At 52.6% G+C, this 22718-nt stretch overlaps 1 protein-coding gene and 1 long non-coding RNA gene across 3 annotated transcripts in view; one reads left to right on the plus strand and one right to left on the minus strand.

Moving 5' to 3' along the window:
- Positions 1-20976, minus strand: part of NOVA2 (NOVA alternative splicing regulator 2) — a 37945-nt gene extending 16969 nt beyond the window's left edge. The window contains exons 1-3 of one of the 2 annotated variants that reach the window (XM_024237199.3): positions 20293-20976; positions 8007-8150; positions 556-722 (exon numbers count right to left, since the gene is read on the minus strand). In XM_024237199.3, coding sequence (XP_024092967.2) covers positions 556-722; positions 8007-8150; positions 20293-20569 — 588 coding nt within the window. In that variant the 5' untranslated portion in view covers positions 20570-20976. Of the gene's footprint in view, positions 1-555; positions 723-831; positions 2626-8006; positions 8151-20292 lie in introns of those variants that run through there. The other variant, XM_054540738.2, reaches the window with a different exon arrangement.
- On the plus strand, positions 17654-22445 carry LOC129052000 (uncharacterized). Its single transcript, XR_008516643.2, has 3 exons — positions 17654-18753; positions 21388-21548; positions 21817-22445. It is a non-coding gene; the product is annotated as an uncharacterized LOC129052000 (long non-coding RNA).
- Positions 22446-22718: the final 273 nt, after the last annotated feature.

Consider the following 22718-nt stretch of genomic DNA (forward strand, 5'->3'; position numbering starts at 1 on the left):
CGTAACTGAGGCAACGGAGGGGCGCTGCCTTCCCCCTTCCATTCCTTCCTGGAGAGGGCTGTGTAGGAGAGGGACCCACCTCTTCTCTCGCTAATGAAACACCACCTCTACCCCCATACGTTAATTATGGAGGGAAGGAGGATGAGAGGCCATTTGTAAACTCTTCTGGATGTGGCTGAACTGTCACTGAGGTCACTTCCGGTGATAACAGGAAGTGGGAGGCAGGTCGTTCAGAGAGACAATGGGATGAGGTGGAAGGGAGAAAAGGAACTAGAGAATCCTAGGAAGAAAGGATTGAACAGTAGGGAATCGTGCCACATTCTCCCAGACCTTCACTCCCTCTCTGAATCAAGCCCACTCTAAATGGTCTGGAGTCCTTTCTATTCTATTAGAGCTGACTCCCTAAGAATAATACTAACCACTACCATGTGGTCTTTGACTGATGAGATTTTTATCAGCTTTGTCCCATTGAACCTCACAGTAAGCAGTGATGTGGGAGGGATGTTTCTTTGTGAATGTCAACAGCTTTGCAACCCAGTCTCTGCCCCAGCTGACCTGCTTGGCTCTGTCGGGGTTCATCGTGGTTTGGGGTTGAAGGATGTTGACCACCTCAGGCTTGGTCATCGCTTGTGGGATTTCTCGGACCTTCTCGGCAATAAAGCTGTGCACAGCATTCAAGGCCTCTGCCGTGCCCTGTACTAGGCATACCCGCTCTGTGGTTCCTGTTGAGCAAGGGAGAGAGAGGGCACACTCATGAGACAGGAATGGGGACATTCCTGAGAGACAGGCCCCATTTAATGGAAGAGGAAAGCTGAGGTCCAGAGAGTGTACCTGACTGATCACACGGTGAGCCTGGAGGAGCGGGCATGGGCTAGCAGGCCATGATGGGCAGCTGGGAGAATGAGTGCAATCCTGTTTTATAATCTGCACTTCATCTCCCTCCCCTACAACAACCTCTAGGGATGGAAGAATGATGCTTAAATGTTTTGCGATGCCCACAGCAGCTCTGGGCAGGGAAGACAGGGCTCAGCTGCCTCTTCTCAGTTCTTGCGGCTCCCTGGTTGCTTTGGCAACCATTCACTCACTCCACCCCCCTCCCCTTCTGGAAGCAGAGAGCTCAGGCCTGCAACGGTTGCCACAGTAACTGGAACCCCCTTATCGGTCTGGCTGGCCGGGTCCTCAGCCCACCCCCAGGGGGACGAGGGACGAGGCCCTGTTGTCATGGCAACCCCTGAAAGCCTGCAGCGTCAGCCTCTGGGCTTTTTGGAGAGGATGGGGGAAGAGCTGGGGGATGGGGGAGGCAAAGGAGAGGCCTGAGTGCCTGTCTGAACCCACCAGATGGAGGGCTGAGGGGTGGGGGAGGGCAGGGGTGTGGACAGGGAAGAGCAGGGTGGGTCAAAGACTACTCATGGAGGAGTGGGGACCAAGGAACTGGGGAGGGAGGAAGGTGGGTGTCTTTCCTGTCTCCAGATACTGGCTGTGGCCCTGTCCTGGGCATCCTTCTCATTTCTGCATGAGAGTGTTAGGGAGTGGGGGCACAGGGGAGAGAGAAACTGGGGGATGTTGGGATATGTGTGTGAAAGAGATTCTGGGTGACACTGTGACCAGTGTGTGTGTCTGCGAGGCTGTTTGGTGAGTGGTGTGTGTGTGTGTGTGTGTGTACTTGAGCAGGACTGGCTAGATGATCCTAATCTGTGTTTGTAGAAGATAAAGTGCAGAGACTGCCGTATGAACAGACTATGTGACACAGTGATTCCAGTGAAGATGTTCGTGTGTGCCCTTGTGTGTGGGACAGACTTTGGTGTCGCTTTGATGATGAAGGTTATGTAGACTCTGTGAGACAGAGCTGAGAGTATGTGAGAGTTTGACAGAAAGAAACAAAAGAATCTCACAAAGTGGGATCAAGGCTGTACAATGAATATATACCACTTTGAGACTGGATGGCAGTGTATGTGTCTGCATTTGTGTGTGTATGTGTGTTTGTGAAAGTGAAAGAGAGACACACTTCTGGATGTTTCTAAGACTATTTGGATGACCAGTGTGTATATACACATATGTATAGGAGACAGGAAAGACCCTATGACTGGTGTGTGTGAACCTGAGAAGGAGAGAGAGAGACAGACAGGTAGACTCAGGTGTCAGTTTGTAGGACTTTTTGGATGACTGGTGTGTTTGTGTATGTGTGTGTGTCTGAACATGTGAATTACAGCGAGACAAAGAAAACTTGACTTGTCAGTGTGAGAATGTGCGTGCCTGGGTGAGCCGGGATGTGTGTGATGTGTGGAGTGTGAGTGTGTCTCTCTCTCCTTGAAGGGGATTCTGCCCCTGAGAATGCAAAAGGTCTTGAGCGTGTCTGGGTGCGGTGGCTCACGCTTGTAACCCCAGCACTTTGGGAGGCCGAGGTGGGCAGATCACGAGGTCAAGAGATCGAGACCATCCTGGGCAACATGGTGAAACCCTGTTTCTACTAAAAATACAAAAATTAGCTGGGCATGGTGGCACCCGCCTGTAGTCCCAGCTACACGGGAGGCTGAGGCAGCAGAATCGCTTGAACCTGGGAAGCGGAGGTTGCAGTGAGCCGAGATCATGCTACTGCACTCCAGCCTGGCAACAGAGCGAGACTCCGTCTCAAAAAAAAAAAAAAAGAAAAAAAACAAGAAGTGTCTTGAGTGTGCACCAGGCGCCGTGTGGCTGTGTACCTGTGTGTCTGGGATACCTGGGGTGTGTGTCAGTGTCCAGCAAGCACTTCAGTGCAGCACGCTGGTGCCACGACCCTGACTCCTCAATTGCCATTTCCCAGTCTGGCAGGCCAACCTTGCCATGTGTCTGGGCGTCACTGTCTGTGGGTCACTTGTATAGCTGACATCCCCCACCCGCTTTGGGCCATGTTCCTCACTCTTACTACCCCCCCTACCCCAGAACAATGGCTTGGTCTGAGCCAAGGGTGAGTCAGCCTGCAGTCTGCCTCCGTCTGGTGTAAATAGGAAAGGGTGTGGGTTGGGGTGGGAACTAGCGGGCGGGGTAGGGGGAGGTGGATGCCCCAGGAAGAGCTGGCCGAGGGTTTGCCTCTCTGTGAAGCTTCCTTCCAACTCAGGAAGTCTTTGACTTTCCATCCCCTTGTAGTTTTTACAAGGGGGCCCACAGGGGCTTTTGGGGAGGTTGGTTAAGCCCCAAAAGAGTGTCTAATAATAGCTGACCCTTATACAACCCAAGCGTCAGGCACCATTCTAAGCACTTTTTTTTTTTTCCTGAGACAAGAGTCTCACTCTGTCGCCCAGGCTGGAGTGCAGTGGTGTGATCTCAGATCACCGCAACCTCTGCCTCCCAGTTCAAGTGATTCTCATACCTAAGCCTCCTGAGTAGCTGGCATTACAGGCATGTGCCACCATGCCCGTCTAAGTTTTGCATTTTTTTGTAGAGATGGGATTTCACCATGTTGGCCAGGCTGGCCTCAAGTGATCCACCCGCCTCGGTCTCCCAAAGTGTTGGGATTACAGATGTGAGCCATCACACCTGACCAAAGCACTTTATACATACATGTTCACTTAATATATGAAGTAGGCAATATTATTATTGTCCCTGATTCCCTGCTAAGGACCCCGAGGCACAGAGAGGGCTCAAGATTTGTTCAAGTTCTCTTAGATGGTAGTGGATGTTCAGAGATTTGAACCCAGGTGTCTGGCTTCAGAGTCTGTGCATTCTGCTAAATTTGGGGTGCATGGAGTGATATCAGCTCTATGTGTGTATCTTGGAGGGAGGCATAAAATGATGACAGTTTTATTTTTGTATTTTTGATATTAAAAAGAATATGAATGTACTGAGTAGTCATTCAAGAGTTTGCACTTTGATGGAGGTACGTTATAAAACTTTAAAAATGTTTTTTAAAGTGTGTGTGGTGGGGCACAGTGGCTCATGCCTGCAATCCCGTCACTTTAGGAGGCCAAGGTGGATGGAGGGCTTGAACTCAGGAGTTCAGCCTGGGCAATATAGTGAGACCCCATCTCTACAAAAAAAATATACAGGCCAGGCGCAGTGGCTCATGCCTGTAATCCCAGCACTTTGGGAGGCCAAGGCGGGTGGATCACCTGAGGTCTGGAGTCCGAGGCCAGCCTGCTAACATGGTGAAACCCCGTCTCTACTAAAAATACAAAAAATTAGCTGGGCATGGTAATGGATGCCTGTGATCCCAGCTACTTGGGAGGCTGAGGCAGGAGAATCACTTGAACCTGGGAGGTGGAGGTTGCAGTGAGCCGAGATCGCGCCATTGCACTCCAGCCTGGGCAACAACAGCGAATCTCTGTCTCAAAAAAAAAAAAAAAAAAGGAGCTGCTGGGCCTGGTGGTGCACACCTGTAGTTCCAGTTACTCAGGAGGCTGAGGTGGGAGAATCACCTGAGCCCAGGAGGTTGAGGTTGCAGCGAGCCACGATTGTGCCACTGCATTCCAGCCTGGGTAACAGAGGAAGACCCTGCCTCAATATAAATAAATAAATACAAAATAAAAAGTGTGTGTGTGTCTGTGCTTTTCTTCAGCAGTTAGGGTATAAAGCTTCAAGCAGATGTTCAACATCAGATGGTGTTTTAGAATCCCTAGGGTGGCCGGTCGCGGTGGCTCAAGCCTAGCACTTTGGGAGGCCGAGGCGGATGGATCACGAGGTCAGGAGATCAAGACCATCCTGGCCAACATGGTGAAACCCTGTCTCTACTAAAATACAAAAAAATAAAAATGAAAACAAATTAGTCGGGCATAGTGGCACATGCCTGTAGTCCCAGCTACTCGGGAGGCTGAGGCAGGGGACTCGCTTGGACCCAGGAGGCAGGGGTTGCAGTGAGCCGAGATCACGCCACTGCACTGCAGCCTGGTGACAGAGCAAGACTCCGTCTCAAAAAAAATAGAATCCCCAGGGTGGATCTGGGCTGACACAAGGGAGTCTGTGTGGCCCTTGGGCAGGTACTTGCCTTTTTCTGCATTTCAGTTGCTCCATGTATGACCTGGATGGATTGAATCTAGGGCTTTGGGATCCACCACAAAGGAGGGGAGGTTATTTGTGTGTTCTGCCCTTCCCTTGGAGTTAAGTGCCAGGTAGGTTATTATTTCATGTAGTAGACACCCAAGTGCAGTGTGTGTGTGTGTGTGTGTGTGAGAGAGAGTGTGTGTGTGTGAGAGAGAGAGTGTATGAGTGTGTGGGAGAATGTGTGTGTGTGAGTGTGTGGGAGAATGTGTGTGTGTGAGTGTGTGGGAGAATGTGTGTGTGAGTGGGGTGTGTGTGAGTGTGTGAGTGTGAATGAGTGTGTGTGAGAGCATGTGTGTGCAAGCGTGTGTGAGTGGGGTGTGTGAGCGTGTGTGTATGTGTGAGTGTGTAAGCATGTGTGACAGTGTGAGTGTGTGTGAGCGTGTGTGACTGTGTGTGACCATGTGTGACAGTGTGAGTGTGTGTAAGCGTGTGTGTGAGTGTGTGTGAGCATGTGTGAGTGTGTGTAAGCGTGTGTGGGTGTGAGTGTGTGTGTGAATGAGTGAGTGTGTGAGCATGACAGTGTGCGTGTAAGCGTGTGTGTGAGTGTGAGCGTGTGAGAGTGCGTGTAAGCACGTGTGTGAGTGTGAGCGTGTGAGACTGTGTGAGTGTGCATGTGAGAGTGTGAGTGTGTGAGAGTGTGTGTGCATGCGAACCTACTAGGCCCAGAGTGCCCTTTCAGTTTCTCCACTGTCATTTCTCACATGTTCTGTCTGCTTTGGCTACATTGACCAAACTGCTCAGCAGCCTCTGAGTATGCCATTTTGTCTTCCTGGGCACACTTCCCTGCACTTTACCTCGCTCATCCTTCCCTACCACTCTGGTCGTCTCTTCCAGGAAGCTCTTCCTGACCTCCCTGGGCTGGGTCCTTTGTGCCACCTGGGCTCCAACTACCAACCTCTGGACTCCCGTCCCAGCCCTGACCACTCTGGGTCATCACTGGTGTGACGTCTGCTTCCCTGACTGGGATGTGAGAACCAAGGAAGCAAGGCTGGGACATTTCAGCCACTGCTATTGTCCCCATTTCTGTCCAGCACAGGGCTGGCATAGAGGAAGTGCTCAGAGAATGTGTGTTGAATGAATGAGTGAATGAATGAATGACAGGGTGTCACGCCAGGAGTGGAGGGAAATGTTTTTTTGTCTCCTGCAGTAGCTTTTCCATTTTCCTACATTCTTGTGGGGTTCTGGGGACAGGACTAGGACGTAGGGGGCTGTGTCCTGCTTCTCTGAGTCAGCAGCCGGCTCATGCTGTATGATCTGGAAGTTGCACGCCAGGAGTGGGGATGGGGGCTGACCACATGTCCAGGGGCTGAGGAAAGACGCTGGCTCCTGTTGCTTGTCTGAATACTGTTTGACCTGGTAGGACCAATGTCTGTCCCGCCTTCTGGGTTTCCCAGCTGCCTGGCCTGTGCGGTGTTATCAATGGGCTGGGAGGGGACGACATGTCTTGTGGCACAGAATGTGATCCAGGAGCAAGGAACCAAGTGTCCTCGGAGGAACATTCCGAAGAGAGGTCTTATGCATATCTTGTGGGCTACAGGGGAGTGGGGAAAACTGGGCCAGGGTGGAAGAGAAAAGGAGGAGGTGTGCCTGGTTCACTCGATTTTTCTCTAAACCTCTTGCCAAAGCTGCTTAGTGAGATGGGAGGCTGGGGGCGGGGTGGATGGTGGAGAGAGAGAGAGAGAAGAGGAGAGAAGAGAGAGAGACAGCAGAGAGAGAATGAGAGAGAAGAGAGAGGGAGGAGAGAGGGAAAGATAGGAAAGAGGAGAGAGAGGGGGTGGGGAGAGAGAGAGAGACAGAGAGAGAGAGAGAGAAAGAGAGAGAGAGAAAATGAGCGCGTACTGACCCTGGGCTCCAGCTCTGGTGTTTGACCTAAAAAATCCAAGGGGATTAAGGATGAACTAGAACCAGCACTGGACCAAAGATGCAATTCAGGAGGCCTTCCCTGGAGTCCTAGATGTCGATGCTTGTCGGGCATTGGTCTTGGGAGGGAGATAGGGAGAGGTGAGAGATTTTGGAGGGAATAGAGAGAGTGGAGGGGACTTGGAAAATGTATGGTTGGGGGAGAAAGATGGAGCAGGGGGAGAGGCAGAAAAGGGACTGGGTTTGGAGGAAGGGAAGAAAAAACCAGGAGGGAGCTGAGACTTAGGAAAAAAGACACAGGAAGGGAGAGACAGACAAGCAGAGGCAGAAAGAAATGGGTGACGCCCGCAGAGGAGGACCCCAGTGAGAGGGGGCTAGTAGATACTGGTTGAATGGATGATTGAACAGAATTCAGAGAAAGAGGAGGAAAGGAAAAACGTGAGACTATGAGAGGTGGAGGGAAGGAAAGGATGGGGAGAGAGACAGGAAGACAAAAGGAGAACGAAAGATGAGGGGAGGGACAGGGAAAGCAGAGGACAGATGAAGAGGACAAGAGATGGGGGGTATCCAAACAGAACCAGAGAGATGGACAGAGAGAGGCAGAGGGGAGCAAGAGACGAGAAGTCAGAAACAGAATGAGAGGGAGACACATAAAGAATGACACCCAGACAGAGAAAACCAGTGAGACTGGGCAAGAGGGGGTGACAGAATTCCAAAGGGGGGAGCACGTGTGTGGAACATGGCTGGCTGGCCCCCAAGCCCGGAGGGACGCCCTGACACCTGCCTCCCTCCCCACCCTCGCTCCTCCAACTGACCAGAGGGGGCAGGTGTGTGGGAAAAGACACATCTGCCAGCGCATCATGCAAATGAGCTCATGAATATGCAGCAGGCCCATTGTCTTGCCCTGCCCCCACCCCCATCTGCTCGGCCAGGCCCCTCGGGCTGGGGGCAGCTCTGTCCCCTTAGGGGGAGGGGAGGCCCCCTCCCCACCACTGTCACTGCCCTTAGGGCAGACCTTCCCCCTCATCTAGGTCCCAGGTGGGAGGGAGAAAGGGAGAAAGGCGGGGGGGGGGGCGCGGGGGGGGGGGCGCGGCGGGGGGGCGCCTAGGGCAGAGACCTGGGCAGGGGCTCACCGGGGTAGAAGTCTTTGGACTTGGAGAGCTTGATGGTGGCTCCCGTCTCCTTCTGCAGCTGCACGATGGTCTGCCCGCCCTTGCCAATGATAGAGCCCGCCGCGTAGCTGGGGATCAGCACCTTCAGGAAGTATTCGCCTTCCTCTGCGGGGGCACACAGGGTGGAGGGGGGTCAGTGGGGGAGCGGTCTTCACCTTTGGAGGGGGTGAGCAGAGGAAACCCCAGGGGTCACAGTAGCAGTATGGAGAATAATACAAATAATGATCTTCATTCACTCATTCATTCAACAAATAGTTATTGAGCACCTGCTACGTGCCTGGCACTGGTCTAGGGAAACAGCCAAGAAGAAAATAGACAAAGCTCCCCGATTTGTGGGCAAATGAGGCAAATAAGGCCGAAAGAGTTTTAGTGATTCAGCCAAGAGCTCGCACAGCTAGCTACATTCTTCTAGGTGGGGAAGACAGACAGTATATTTCATGTCAGATGGTGGGACTCCTAATGACACAAAAAAGGCAGGAAAAGGGGGTCAGGGAGGGTGGGAGGCTGCAGTGTCAGAGAGGGAGGCCAGGGAAGCTCTTCTTAAGAATGTGGCATGCTTTATTCATCATCACACACTTTTGCAGCACCTGATAGGTGCTACACTGTTCTAAGTACTTTCCAAATACCAGTCCTTTGAATTTTCACACTTATCCTATGAAGGAACCCATCATACAGATGAGGAAACAAAGGTGAAGAAATCACCCAAGGGCATTTGTAGGTGGCAGAGCTGAGATTTGGAGTCCATGCTCTGAACTATTATGATCACCAGGATATTAAGGAAGGAACGGAACCACGTGGCTATGTGAAGGACGAGTGAGTGCAAAGGCCCTGAAGTGAGACTGTGCCTGTGCTCTTCCAGAGGGACTAAGGAGGCCCCCGTCCCTGGGGCTGAATGAGAGAGGGGAAGAGTGGGAGGAGATGAGGACAGAGGGGTGCTGGTGGTGAGGGGTGATGGGGCTCACAGGCCACAGTGAGGTCCTTAACTTTTACCCCAAGTGAGATGGAGCCATGGCAGGGATGTGGCCTGACTTAGGTTTTAGGAGGATTCCTCTGATACCCATGAGGGGAGCAGACCGTGAGAAGCAACGGTGGGAGAGCTGGGGGCCCAGTGAGGTGGTGACTGCAATGGTCCAGGCAGGAGGTGAGGGCGGTCTGACAGGTGGAAGCGGTGAGCGGGGAGGCAGAGGAAGGCCGGACGCTGGGGATGCTCCGAACACTCACTTTTGATCAGGCGCTGTGCTGAGTGCTTTGTGAGCTTGATCTCGTCCGTTCCTCACAACCTCCCGGTGAGGCGGGTGGAATGAGCTCCATTTTTACACAAGAGGAAACTGAGGCATAGAGGGGCACAGAGAAGTGAAGGCACCAGCCCATGGTCACCACCAGCCCAAGGACAGGAACACAGCTACTGGGCTCAGATACAAATCCAATTCTGATTCAGTCTCCTCCCATCATTGCTTAACACCCTCCACTCCTGGGGGGACCAACACGATGAAGGACAGCCTCGAAGACCTAGATGCAGTGCCAGTGGCAGCTTGTGGAGTTTTGGCCATTCTTTGTTATAGGCCAATTTTTCTGTTCCTTTTCTTTCTTTCTTTTTCTTTTTTGTTTTTCCTGAGATACGGCCTTGCTCTATTGCCCAGGCTGGAGTGCAGCGGTGCAGTCTTGGTTCACTGCAACCTCCACCTCCCGGGTGTAAGGGGTTCCCCTGCCTCAGACTTCAGAGTAGCTGGGACTACAGGCGCCCGCCACCACACGTGGCTAATTTTTGTATTTTTAGTGGAGACGGGGTTTCACCATGTTGGTCAGGCTGGTCTCAAACTCCTGATTTCAAGTGATCCACCCACCTCGGCCTCCTAAAGTGCTGGGATTATAGGCGTGAGCCACCGCACCTTGCTTATTATAAACCAGTTTTCTTGATCATGTGAAAAGCATTTTGTTAATGCAGTCTCAAGGCAAGTATCTAGCCTCCCCTGCCCCCTGTTGCCCCTACGTGCTTCCAGGGTGGAAATTCTGGACCCCTCTCAGTATAAGAAGACCCTTTGCGGCCGGGCGCGGTAGTTCACGCCTGTAATCCCAGCACTTTGGGAGGCGGAGGTGGGCAGATCACGAGGTCAAGAGACGGATACCATCCTGGCCAACATAGTGAAACCCCGTCTCTACTAAAAATACAAAAATTAGCCGGGTGTGGTGGCGCATGCCTGTAGTCCCAGCTACATGGGAGGCTGAGGCAGGAGAATCGCTTGAACCCAGGAGGCAGAAGTTGCAGTGAGCCGAGATCGCGCAACTGCACTCAACTCCAGCCTGGCGACCCTTTGTGACTTGGCCCCACCCACTTTTCCAGCTTCACTTTCTCATCTTCCTCTGTGGGCCTCAGGCTCAGTGCGCTTTTTGTTCCTTAAACGTGCCCTGCTCGTTCCCACCTTAGGGCTTTTGCGCATGCTCTGTGCCTGGCAGCTTCTCTTCCCCTCAGTCCGTTTCTTTTTATTTTTTTCTTTTGAGACAGAGTCTCGCTCTGTCACCAGGCTAGAGTGCAGTGGCGCGATCTCGGCTCACTGCAAGCTCTGTCTCTCCGGTTCACGCCATTCTCCTGCCTCAGCCTCCCGAGTAGCTGGGACAACAGGTGCCCGCCACCACGCCCGGCTAATTTTTGTATTTTTAGTAGAGACGGGGTTTCACCATTTTGGCCAGGATGGTCTCAGTCTCCTGGCCTCGTGATCTGCCCGCCTCGGCCTCCCAAAGTGCTGGGATTACAGGCGTGAGCCACCGCGCCCGGCCCTCCTCAGTCAATATCTTTTGTCCTTTAGGATCTCACTCAAATGTTGCTTCTTTTTGTAAGCTTTCCTTGAACCCCAAAGATGGGATGAATCCCCCTGTTTCATGCCTTCAGAGTAACTGATCACAGAGATCCACTGTGGATCACATCCATAGAGCTCACTCATGTCCTAGGGACTTGAACAGTGTCCCCAAAACTTGAACAGCACATACTAGGTTTGCAATAAGCACTGGGAAAAGAAAGGGAGGAGTCAGGCCATCCTGCTTCCAAATTTTAAGGTCTTAAACCATCTCCCAATGGTTTTTCCACTTTTTATTTTAAGCAAAGGAAGCCTATTTTCTTTTTTTTTCTTTCTTTCTTTTTTCTTTTCTTCTTTTTTTTTTTTTTTTTTTGAGACAATCTCGCTCTTGTCACCCAGGCTGGAATGCAATGGCGCGATCTTGGCTCACTGCAACCTCCGCCTCCCGGGTTCAAGCGATTCTCCTGCCTCAGCCTGCGGAGTAGCAGGGATTACAGGTGCCCACAACCACGCCTGGCTAATTTTGTGTGTGTGTGTGTGTGTGTATTTTTAGTAGAGATGGGGTTTCACCATGTTAGCCAGGCTGGTCTCGAACCTTGGCCTCTCAAAGTGCTGCGATTAAAGGAGTGAGCCACAGAGCCCAGCCAGGAAGCCTATTTTCAATGTCTCATGTAAAACCTCAACATATAGAACAGATAAAAGAGAAACTGCTCCAATGCTGTCTGATCTCTCTCTCTCTCTGTTGCCCAGGCTGGAGTGCAGTGGTGCCATCACAGCTCACTGCTGCCTCGACCTCCTGGGCTCAAGTGATCCTCCTGCCTCAGCCTCCCAAGTAGCTGGGACTACAGGCGCATGCCACCACTCCTAGGTAATTTTAAAATTTTTTGTAGAGACGGAGTTTTGCCATGTTGCTCAGGCTGGTCTCGAACTCCTGAGCTCAAGGGATCCACCTTCCTCGGCCTCCAAAAGTGTTGGGATTACAGGCGTGAGCCATCATGCCCGGCCTCTGCCTGGTCTCTAAAGATGAAAGTTCTGTGTTTCCTTATGTGTGTAAGATGGGGGTGTGGGAAGAGGGGCTAGATGTGGCTTTGCAGGCATGGGGAAGGGTCCAGAATTAAGGAGTTTCCTGACACCAAGGCAATCCTCTTAAACTTGCTTAATCAGACCATTAAGCCTATTAGGTAATTAACCCCTCTCTGGTGCCTTCCTACCAATCATTGTGACCCCTACTGAATTCATTCTCTTCCATGGACTCATGGATATGTCCTCTTCCCCACCCTCACCCTAAACTTGTCACAGATATGGGGTCCTTTATCTCCGGAAGGCTCAGAAACATGGGGAGGGAATTCTCACTAATCCCTAGGACTCCATCCTCTCTCTGCTTCTTCAATTTCACTCCCCATCTTCTCTCCAGCCAGAGCATCTTCCCTGCTTCCCTCTGAGGGTAGAAGGTATTCATCTTCTCTGAAGAAAACTGGGGTCACCCTCTTCCCCATTTTCTGCCCCCTCTCTCTTGTACTTCTTCAAACTGTCCCTGAGAATTTTTGTATGAAACAGCAGAAGCAACTCTAGACTAAGAGTGATGTTTGTGGTCGAGTGCAGTGGCTCACACATGTAATCCTAGCACTTTGGGAGGCCAAGGCGGGTGGATCACTTAAGGTCACGAGTTCGAGACCAGCCTGGCCAACATGGTGAAACTCCCGTCTCTACTACAACTACAAAAATTAGGCCTGGTGGCACATTCCTGTACTCCCAGCTACTCGGGAGGCTGGGGCAGGAGAGTCGTTTGAATCCAGGAGGCAGAGGTTGCAGTGAGCCCAGATTGCGTCACTGCACTCCAGCCTGGGTGACAGAGTGAGACTGTGTCTCAAAAAAAAAGTGAATTTTGCCACTGATGGGCTCTATGCCCTTGGGCAAGTCGCCTCACCTCTTTGGGCCTCAGTTTTCCTCATCTATACAATGGGAATCATGATAGTGCTACTTCATGGGGTTACTGTGATTAATGAAGTGAGGAAATGTAAGGAAAGGTACTTCGGATGGTCCCAGGCACATAGAAGATTTGAGAAATGTTAGATATCATCATTATCAGTATTGCCTACACCATGAACACAAGTTCAGTGCTTATCACAGCATCAGACACACAGCAAGCACCCTATACGTGGGGTTTGGGGGTTGGGTTGAAAGGTAGGAGAAGGAGGGGCAATCCTACTTTGTTAATCACCCATTTCCCTAGGGGGCTGTCCCAAACTTTTCCCTCCTTCTTGGAGGAGGAATGTCCTCTCACTGATATAAGTGAGACCTTGTCTCCATTCTCTGCACTCAGCCTCTCTCTAATTCCTGTCTTTCTCATGCCACCTTCTAGAATTTTGCCCCTTTTATGTCCTTCTGTACTGGAATTATTCTTTCTTCTCTTCTTCTCTCCCTCTTCCTTCCCTTCGTCCAACAAATCCTTCCTGAGCACCCATGGCTTTCCAGTCCTTGGTTCAGGTGCTGGGGATGCAGCAGGGAACAGACAAGGTCCCTTTCCTTTAAATTCCTTTTAAATTTTAAATGCATTTATTTACTTATTTATTTATTGTATGTTTAGTAGAGACGGGGTTTCACCATGTTGCCCCGGCTGATCTTGAACTCCTGGGCTCAAGGGATCTGCCCACCTTAGCCTTCCAAAGTTCTGCGATTACAGGTGTGAGCCACCGCACCTGGCCTAAATGCATCCATTTAAAGAAGAAATTAGGCCGGGTGCGGTGGCTCACACCTGTAATTCTAGCACTTTGGGAGGCCGAAGCAGCTGGATTGCCTGAGGTCAGAAGTTCGAGACCAGCCTGACCAACATGGTGAAACCCCCGTCTCTACTAAATACAAAAAATTAGCCAGACGTGGAGGCGCATGCCTGTAATCCCAGCTAGTTGGGAGGCTGAAGCAGGAGAATTGCTTGAACCCGGGAGGCGGAGGTTGCAGTGAGCTGAGATCGTGCCACTGCACTCCAGCCTGGGCAATAAGAGCGAAACTCCGTGTCAAATAAAAAAAATAAAGAAAGAAGAAATTTAAAAATTGTTGTTAACAATTGGAGCTTGAAGGGCTGGTTATGTTTTTGTTCTCCCTAACATACATTAATATAAACATACAATGTTCAAAAATGAAAAAAATGTTTGTCCATGGACCACCTTAAATCATCTTGTGGGTGGCTTGATGGTCCCTGTATCAGACTAGTGCGAATCTGATGCCTGGAGCCCCCTCTTCAAGTGAGTCTCCTATGGACAGTGATTGGCTAAGACCTCCCACCTGTAGAGACTCAGAACTTGAATTCCCAGGAGTCCCCTATTGTGAGCATCAGTCTGTGCTGGTCCTTTCCAGAATTTTATGCACATCTTTTCTGTTTGGGGAAGTTTCCCACCATGTGAGTCCTGCCTCCCCAGAAAGAAACTAGGTCTCTATTAACCAGCCTTCCTCGCAGCAAGGGCAGACACGTGACCTCAGCTGAACTCGGAGCCCTCAGCCATCACGCACGCCCACCCTGTTTGAACAACCAAGGCACTGCTTGTGAGAAAGTTCTCCCTTCCAGTGAGGCAGAATCTACATGCCAGAACTCCGCACCCACCCATTCCCATCCCACTCTTCACTCTTCCCTTGAGTCCAGGCAGCTCCCTCTACCCGATGTCAGAGTCTGAAGAACTGAAGATAGCAAGTTCAGGTCTCCTGATTAATTTCCTGCTGCAATTTCAAACATTTCCACCTTGGAAAGGTGCCGTCTTTCCCCTTCTAGTCACTGAGTCTCTGCTCTTGCTCCTTTGGTATCCACCCCCTCAGGGATGCTTCTGACGGCTTTCAAAAATCCCAGCACTTTGGGAGGCCGAGGTGGGCAGATCACCTGAGGTTAGGAGTTTGAGACCAGCTTGGCTGACAAGGTGAAACCCTGTCTGTACTAAAAATACAAAAGTTAGCCGGGCATGGTTGTGGCATGCCTGTAATCTCAGCTACTTGGGAGGCCGAGGCAGGAGAATCACTTGAACCTGGGAGGCACAGGTTGCAATGAGCCGTGATTGCGCCACTGCACTCCAGCCTGGGTCACACAGCAGGGCTCCATCTCAAAAAAGAAAAAAAAAATCAGCCAATACTCCCTTCCCCCTTCCATAAATAACAATTGCCTACCCAAGAAATTTGGGGTGTTGTAGTAAGAGTGGCCCATTTTAGTGTCAGAGAGTTCACCCTCTAAGGTGGCTTTGATCTTGGGGGTCATGAATGACAAAGGTAAAGCTGAAGTTGTGTGGGTTGTTGAGGTGTTTTTTTGGTGTTAGTGTGTCCGGATGCAACATCAATGTTGGGTGTTGTCCTCATGGCACCTCATGGTTTTGTTTGGGGGCTGGGGATGGGAGAGCTGGCATGTTCTATGAGGGTACGAGGAGGCTGGGATTTGACATCGGTATTGTCATCAGGAGCCTGTGGGGATGCTGCTGGCAGAGAGGGTGTGGGGTGGGAGCAGTACTGCCGAGGAGGGGTGGGACTTCAGGCATGTGATGTGTTTCTGTGAATGGCGGTGTTGCCTATTTGGTGTGAAATGCAATACAACTAGAGTGTGCTTATGTAGGGATGAGATGCTGAAAGGTGTGATGCTGCCTTGAGTTGTGACTGTCTCTAAGTGAAAGAAAGGCAGATGGGCCACGGTTTTCTTGGAGTGAATCACCATTGGATGGTGGATGGTGAAAAGGGAAAATGACATACTCAATGACACTTATATAATAATAATAATGATGATGATGATAGCGACTGTTTACTGAGCACTTACCATCTACCAGCCTTACGCTACGTGCTTCACATACGCAATCTCATCTAACGCACACAACCCAGAGAGGTAGATCTTCCTGCCTCCATGATTCAGACAAGCAGGCTGAGGCTCAGAGCAGTAAAATAACTCGCCTGAGGATTCCACACCAAGCACATGACAGTGGCAAGATATGAATCCTGAAAGAGCTCATTCTAGGAGGGGCTCTTAACCCTGGTGATGTTGACTTCGTGATAAAGAATGTGGCCGGGCATGCTGGCTCACGCCTGTAATCCCAGCACTTTGGGAGGCCGAGGTGGGTGGATCAACTGAGGTCAGGGGTTCGAGATCAGCCTGGTCAACTGATGAAACCCCGTCTCTACTAAAAATACAGAAGTTAGCCAGGCATGGTGGCACATGCCTGTAATCCCAGCTACTCGGGAGGCTGAGGTACAAGAATCACTTGAACACAGGAGGTGGAGGTTGCAGTGAGCTGAGATGGCGCCACTGCACTCCAGCCTGGGCGATACAGCGAGACTCTGTCTCAAAAAACAGAACAAAACAAAACAAAATAAACAACAACAACAAAAAACAAAGAATGAGGGATGTGGCTGGGAATGGTGGCTCACACCTGTAATCCCAGCACCTTGAGAGGATGAAGTGGGTGGATCACCTGAGATCAAGAATTTGAGACCAGCCTGGGCAACATAGTAAGACCCTGTCTCTACAAAAAAATTCAAAGAATTAGTCAGGCGTGGTGATGCACACCTGTAGTTCCAGCTACTGGGGAAGCTGAGATGGGAGCATCGCCTGATCCTGAGAGGTCAAAGTTGCAGTGAGCCATGATTGCACCACTGCACTCCAAGCCTGGGTGACAGAGTGAGACTCTGTCTCAGAAAAAAAAAAAAAAAAAAAAAAAAAAAAAAAAAAAAGAGGGATGTTAGGAGCAAGATCTGGCTGGTGTAAGCTATGTTGAGGGTGTGAGATATGTATGTGTGTCTGTATATGGGTTTTTATTTTGGGGGGGTTGACAGAGGCGGGAATATAGTCAGGAGTACGGGGGTCATTATTGCTGTAGCTTAAGAGTTACGATCTCTACCAAGGGGGCCACTGTTTGTTATTGTCCTGCCAGACTGGGGTCATTTATTTCTGCAAAGAGTCCCTGACTAGAGTTTCCGTCCAACCTCTTCACCCAAGTCTTCCTGCCCTTAGTGCCTTGTTTTCCTCCCAGCAGCATCTGCCAGCCACTCACAGTGCCCAGAAGCAAGTGTGAACTGCCACCATCTCCTCCACTTCTCCCATCTGCTCCCAGAAGCGGGCAGGAGTGGGGCAAGAATCTCATCTGTCCAGTAGGCCACTGCTTGCTGGGACACCCAGGAAAAGCCCTCACCCCTCTGAGCCTCAGTTTCCCCATCTAAAAATAGGGTCCATTCTAGTGTCTCCCCATACAATGGAGCCAGCCGCCTAAGTTCACATCATGGTTCTGCTGCTTATCAGCTGAGTGACGTTGGGCAAGTGACTTAACCTCTCTGTGCCTCAGTTTTTCATCCGTAACATGGGTTAACATGATAGAATTGTTGTAAGGATTAAGGAATTGATCCATGTCAAGCACTTCCCATGATAGTTCCTGGCATACTGTAGTATCATAAGTCTAGCCATTATTATAACTGATTATTATCATTCCATCATAGCGTGTTGGGAGAATGATATGAAATTGCATGTAAGGCATTAAACAATAATATAGGTAGCTATTGTTAGTATTATCCTTGTGGGTTTTTTTTTTTTTTTTTTGAGATGGAGTTTCGCTCTGTTGCCCAGGCTGGAGTGTGGTGGTGCGATCTTGGCTCACTAAAACCTCCACCTCCTGGATTCAAGCGATTCTCCTGCCTCAGCCTCCTGAGTAGCTGGGACTATAGGCGCCCGCCACCATGCCCCGATAATTTTTGTATTTTTAGTAGAGATGGGGTCTCACCATGTTGGCCAAGCTGTTCTCGAACTCCTGACCTCAAATGATCCACCTGCCTCAGCCTATCAAAGTGCTGGGATTACAGGCATGAGCTACCGTGCCCAGCCCCTTATGGTCATTTTTATGTGCCCACATGGCAGATGAGGACACTGAGGCTCAGAAAAGGTGATGGGTTGACCCAGCATCCCCCAGCTATGAATGTATATTATTGAAAGAAGCCCTCAATTTTGGGATCAAAGTCCTGGACCCTTGCCCAGCCCTGCCCCTGAGTACGTTTCTGTCGATGGAGGCCTGTCCCTCTGCATCTCCCGGCCTCAGTTTCCCCATGAGTAAACAGAAGTGGGGTGGGAGACAGTCTGGAGGAAATGGTCCCTAAAGGCTCATCCTAGTTTCCCCGCTGTGGAGGGAGGCAGGATAGCACAGTGGTTATGTCCAGGAGCTCCGGAACCAGGCAGCCCAGGGTTGGGTAAATTCTAGCTCCATCACTTAGAAACCGTGTGACCTTGGGCAAGCGGTTTCATTTTGCTGAGCCTCAGTTTCCCTCATCTGTAAAAAGATGCTCAAATCATCTCTCCCAGGGGTTGTACTGAGATATTAACCCATATCTCAGAGTAGTAGGTGCCAAGTAGGCAGATGTGACTGTTATTAGCAGCAGTGGCGTCAGTGTTAAGTTGTGCTGCGAAGTGATCAGATTCTAAGCATCTCAGTTCCTTTAAGAGAAAGGCGGGAACCCCCTACCCTCTGGAGGTCGGTGGGTGGAGGGCTAGACAGTCTGGCTGGGCTCAGGGACCTCCTGGGTCCCTGACCTCTCCAGGACTGGGAACAGCAGTGGGGCGGGAAGGAGGGAAGGAAGTCGGGGACATATTCATGTGTGTGCTGGGGGTGGGGGAGCAGGAAGAAGGACAGGAAACTCCCTCCCATCCCCTCCCCCAACTTCCCTTTCCTCCAATTTCTGCTGGACACCCTCACAGGCATCCAGGGGGTCCCTGATTCCTGTCCCACCTGGATGGAGGTGGGGGAGGGCTAGGATGGGAGGAAGAAAGTCGGCTTGTATTCATCTGTAGGGAGGAGGTGGGAGGTCCCCACCCCACCCACTGCCAGGCCTGGTGGAGAGGAAAGGGTGCACTCTGCCTGAAGCCATCCCTCTCCCATCCGGAGGAAAAGGCCAGAGGAAGTGGAGATTTTGGCAAGGTGACCGCGGGGAGGGGCTTGTCCGCTGCAGGGTCTCCCTCCTACCAGGGAGCTAGAGGACTGGGCTCTGAGGACCCCAAAAAACCCCACCTCTTCCCTGAGCCCCCCACGGCAGGGCATGCACCTAGAGTTCCCAGCTGGGCTTTTCTTCTCTGGTACACACACCTCCTTGGGTCACACACCCAGGGAGAGCCCCTCTCTTCCCTCACACCGCGTTCCGTGGTGTCAAACATTCGGCAATCTCCAATACACAGGGACACACACACAGCCTCCCTTGTCAAACACATGCAGAATCATCCCCATATCTCTGGTGTCACACACTCAGCCATTTCACACACACACCTCTCCTTGTTACACCCATACACACAGCTGGGTGTCATATGCACACGTGCCCTGTCACATGGGGACCCATCCTTCCTTCTCCTTTTTACACACCCTCGTGCGTTTCACCCACAAGCCCCAGCCTCTCCCTCGTCATACACCCACCTTCCCTGTTGCACACACCCCCTCTGATGTCACTGTTGCACACCTCCATGTGTCACACCCAGCCACAGCCTCTCTGGAGTCACACCCACACCCTTTTCTTGTCACATCCCCTCACCAGCTTCTCTGAGTCCCACCCCACCCCAGCCACGCCTGTGTCACACACATTGGACCCCTTTCCTCTGAGCTACACGGCCTATTCTGGCTCACGCTCAGGGCCAGCCCATTCGGCGTCCCCCACACACCCCCTTGCATGTCACACACACCCTCTCATGTGTCACACTCTGCTACAGCCCCCTCGGGGGTGACAAGCACACACCTTTCCTTGTCACACGTACCCGCTGGAGGGTCTCAAACATGGAGCCCAGCCCCTGTCCACTGTCTTTCTCATACAGCCCCTCTATGCTGTCATATTCCTGATCCCTAATGTCACACATCCAGGCCGTAGAGGGCACACATACACACACACGCACACACATACACACCTGTCCTAGCCTCACATTCTCCTACCTAGCTTTACACACCCACCATTTCCTCCATTTCACCCCACACACCCACCCAGCCTGTCCCCACGCACGATCCGGCCAGGGCCACACAAGCCTCCCTCTGGGACAACCCTTGTTCAGGACATCCCCAGGGAGGGAGGCTGGGAAGCTCCCGGTCCACAGGCCTCTACTCCTTCCCCTCCCCCAGCCAGGACACACGAGCCCGGGGAACACCCCTGCTCCGAAAGGGTCACATCACACACCCCTCAAGGACACACAGACACCTGCCCTGAGGCTCCCACGCCCCCCATCTTCTGCGCCCCCCAAGGACACTTATCACCCCCTCCCCCCCACCCCTCTCCTCGCAGACAAAGCTCCCAGCCCCGGGCCTCAGCGAGAGGAGGAGGGGGTCCAGCCCCCTCCTCAACTCCCCGCTCTGTCCCCCGCCTCGGGGAGGGGTGTCTCTCCCCTCCCCAGAGCCCTTGCACCTGCCACGGGAGGGGGGGGAAAGGATGGAGAAAGGCGAGGCCCCCTGCCCGCTCCCCCGCCCCGAGCCGCAGCCCTTTCTCACCTCCCGTGTTGCTGCGCTTGGTGCAGACCACCTCGGGGGGCGTTTCGAGGGGCCTCTTGCGGGAATCCGGGGCCTCGGGCTCCATGGGGGGGGCCTGGGGCGGCGGCTGCTGCTGCTGCGGCGGCTGCGGCGGCGGCGGCGGCGGCTGCTGTGGCGGCGGCGACGGCTGCTGGGGAGGCTGGGGTTGCGGCGGCGGCGGCGGCGGGGGCGGCGGCGGCTGCGGGGCCGCGGAGGCCGTGAAGAGGCCGTGCACCGCGCCGGCGGCCATCATCCTCATGTTGGGGGGGGCGGGGGGCGGGGGGCGGGGGAGGGGGAGGGGAGGGGACGTGGGAGGGGGAGGGGGCGGTGGAGGGGTGGGGGAGGGGGAGCCCCGGAGAGGGAAGGCGGGGGTAGGGGGGAGCCGGTTCTCGGGGGGCTGACAGAGCCTGGAGAGCGGCCGTGAGCAGGATGGCAGGGCCGAGGGGGGTCTCCGATAGGGCCGGGAAAGAACTGAGGGGTGGGGTCTCTCCTGGGACCACAGAGGCTGGGGACTGGACGCGCCACTGGGGGGACGGGACTCCCCCCTTCTTCTTGGCTCCCTGGGGCAAGAGGGCCGAGCCCCCCAGACCCTGCTCGGGGTGGGGGGCCGGAGGAGCGTGGCCGGAGTGGGAGGCGGAGGCGGCCGCTAGTGGGGGCCCGGGGGGCGGCGGGCGCGGGCGGCGGCGGCGACGGGGCTGGCGGTGGCTGCTGGCCCGAGCATCTTCTTCCCGGAGGCTCCCACAGCGCCTGGCCCCTCCCACCCCACGAGGTCACGCCCATGCCGGGTAGGGCCACGCCCTTCGGCGCCCCCATTGGTCCAGCCTTGAAGCCTGGACCACTTCCCTCTGGGTTGGCCACGCCCCTCCCGGCGGCAGAGAGCTGGACCGGACTCCCCCAGGCTGCTGGGAGGACCCTGGGCTCCTCCAAGCCGTCCTCACTCCTCACCTTGAATGAACGTTTATTGAGCACTTACTGTGTGCCAGGTCCGGTTCCAAGCAAGCGCGTCACAGACGTTATCGCTTTTAATCCCTAGAGCGACCAGCTCTGTGAGTTACACTTATTATCCCTATTCTACAGATGAGGAAACAGCCTTAGGAGCTTACTTTGACTTCACTTGGTCAAGACAAGAAATTTCGACTGGGCGCGGTGGTTCACGCCTGTCATCCCAGCACTTTGGGAGGCCGAGGCGGAAGAATCACTTGAGCCCAGGAGTTTGAGACGAGCTGGGCAACAATATAGTGAGACCCCCATCTCTACAAAAAAAATTTTTTTTTTTAATTAGCCAGGCGTGGTAGCACATGCTTGTAGCCCCAGGTACTCTGGAGTCTGAGGTGGGAGGCTCTCTTGAGCACAGGAGTTTGAGGCTGCAGTCAGCCATGATCAAGCCACTAGATTCGAGCCTGGGAGACAGAGCAAAACCTTGTTTCAAAAAAGCAAAAAAAAAAAAAAAAAAAAAAAGAAAGAAAGAGAAAGAAATTTCACTTCACTCTTTTTCAATCCTTTCAGCTGGGAAATTCCTCTTCAAATCTTTCATCCATCCTTTGAAGAATCAACACCGTGGTGCTGAAAGGGCTCAGAGGATTGAATTCACTGAGCTGGAGTTGCAGCCTGCAGCACCTGCCCTGGGGCACAACTGGCTCTCCATTCAAACAACAGTACTTAGGGCCTACCTACTAAGTGCCAGGCACTGTCCCTGATGCTGCGATACAATAGAGAACAAAACAGCCTTGGCCCTTGTACAGTATTACTACTCATGTCATTAAGAAAAATTTGTTTTCAGATGACAAAGTGGAGGCCTGGGAACATCGAGGGTGGCTTCTTCAAGGGCACACAGCTTGAGAGAGAGAAACTGGGATGAGAACGCAGGACAAGTCCCATTTCAGAGCCCAAAGTCATTGGAACTAGGGTGCCTTTCTTTGGAATGGATCATTGCTATTATTCTGTGTTCCTTGATACAAGAATTTCCTTTTTCCTGGGTTCTTAATCTCCAAGGAATCTTTCCTTCCTGTGTTGGTCAGAGGCAAGATTAGGCTCAGAAGGGGTCTGGATGCAGGTAATTGTGGACACTGTGTGATCTGCGGCAGGGGGATCGGCTCCAACCCACCCCCTGCTCCTCCCTTGCCATGCTCTCAAGTCCTCAGGATGGGGGTGGGTAGCAGATGGCCTGGGGTGGATGGGGTGGCTACCCATCTGTCCCCTCCCCCACATTGTCCCCAGAGCCAAGGGGGATGGGAGGGGGCTGTGGTCCACTGCAGTCTGGATCCTCCCCCTCCATCTTCCTGGAGGGAGCTGAGGAGCTGGTTGCCATGGAGACGGGGAAGAGGCTAGAGGGATGCAGGGAGATACGGGGGTCAGGCTGAGTACCACACCTTAGACCCTTTGAGTCAAATAGCCTCACACCACACAGG

Source organism: Pongo abelii, chromosome 20, assembly GCF_028885655.2.
Source record: "Pongo abelii isolate AG06213 chromosome 20, NHGRI_mPonAbe1-v2.0_pri, whole genome shotgun sequence".
Lineage (NCBI taxonomy): Eukaryota > Metazoa > Chordata > Mammalia > Primates > Hominidae > Pongo > Pongo abelii.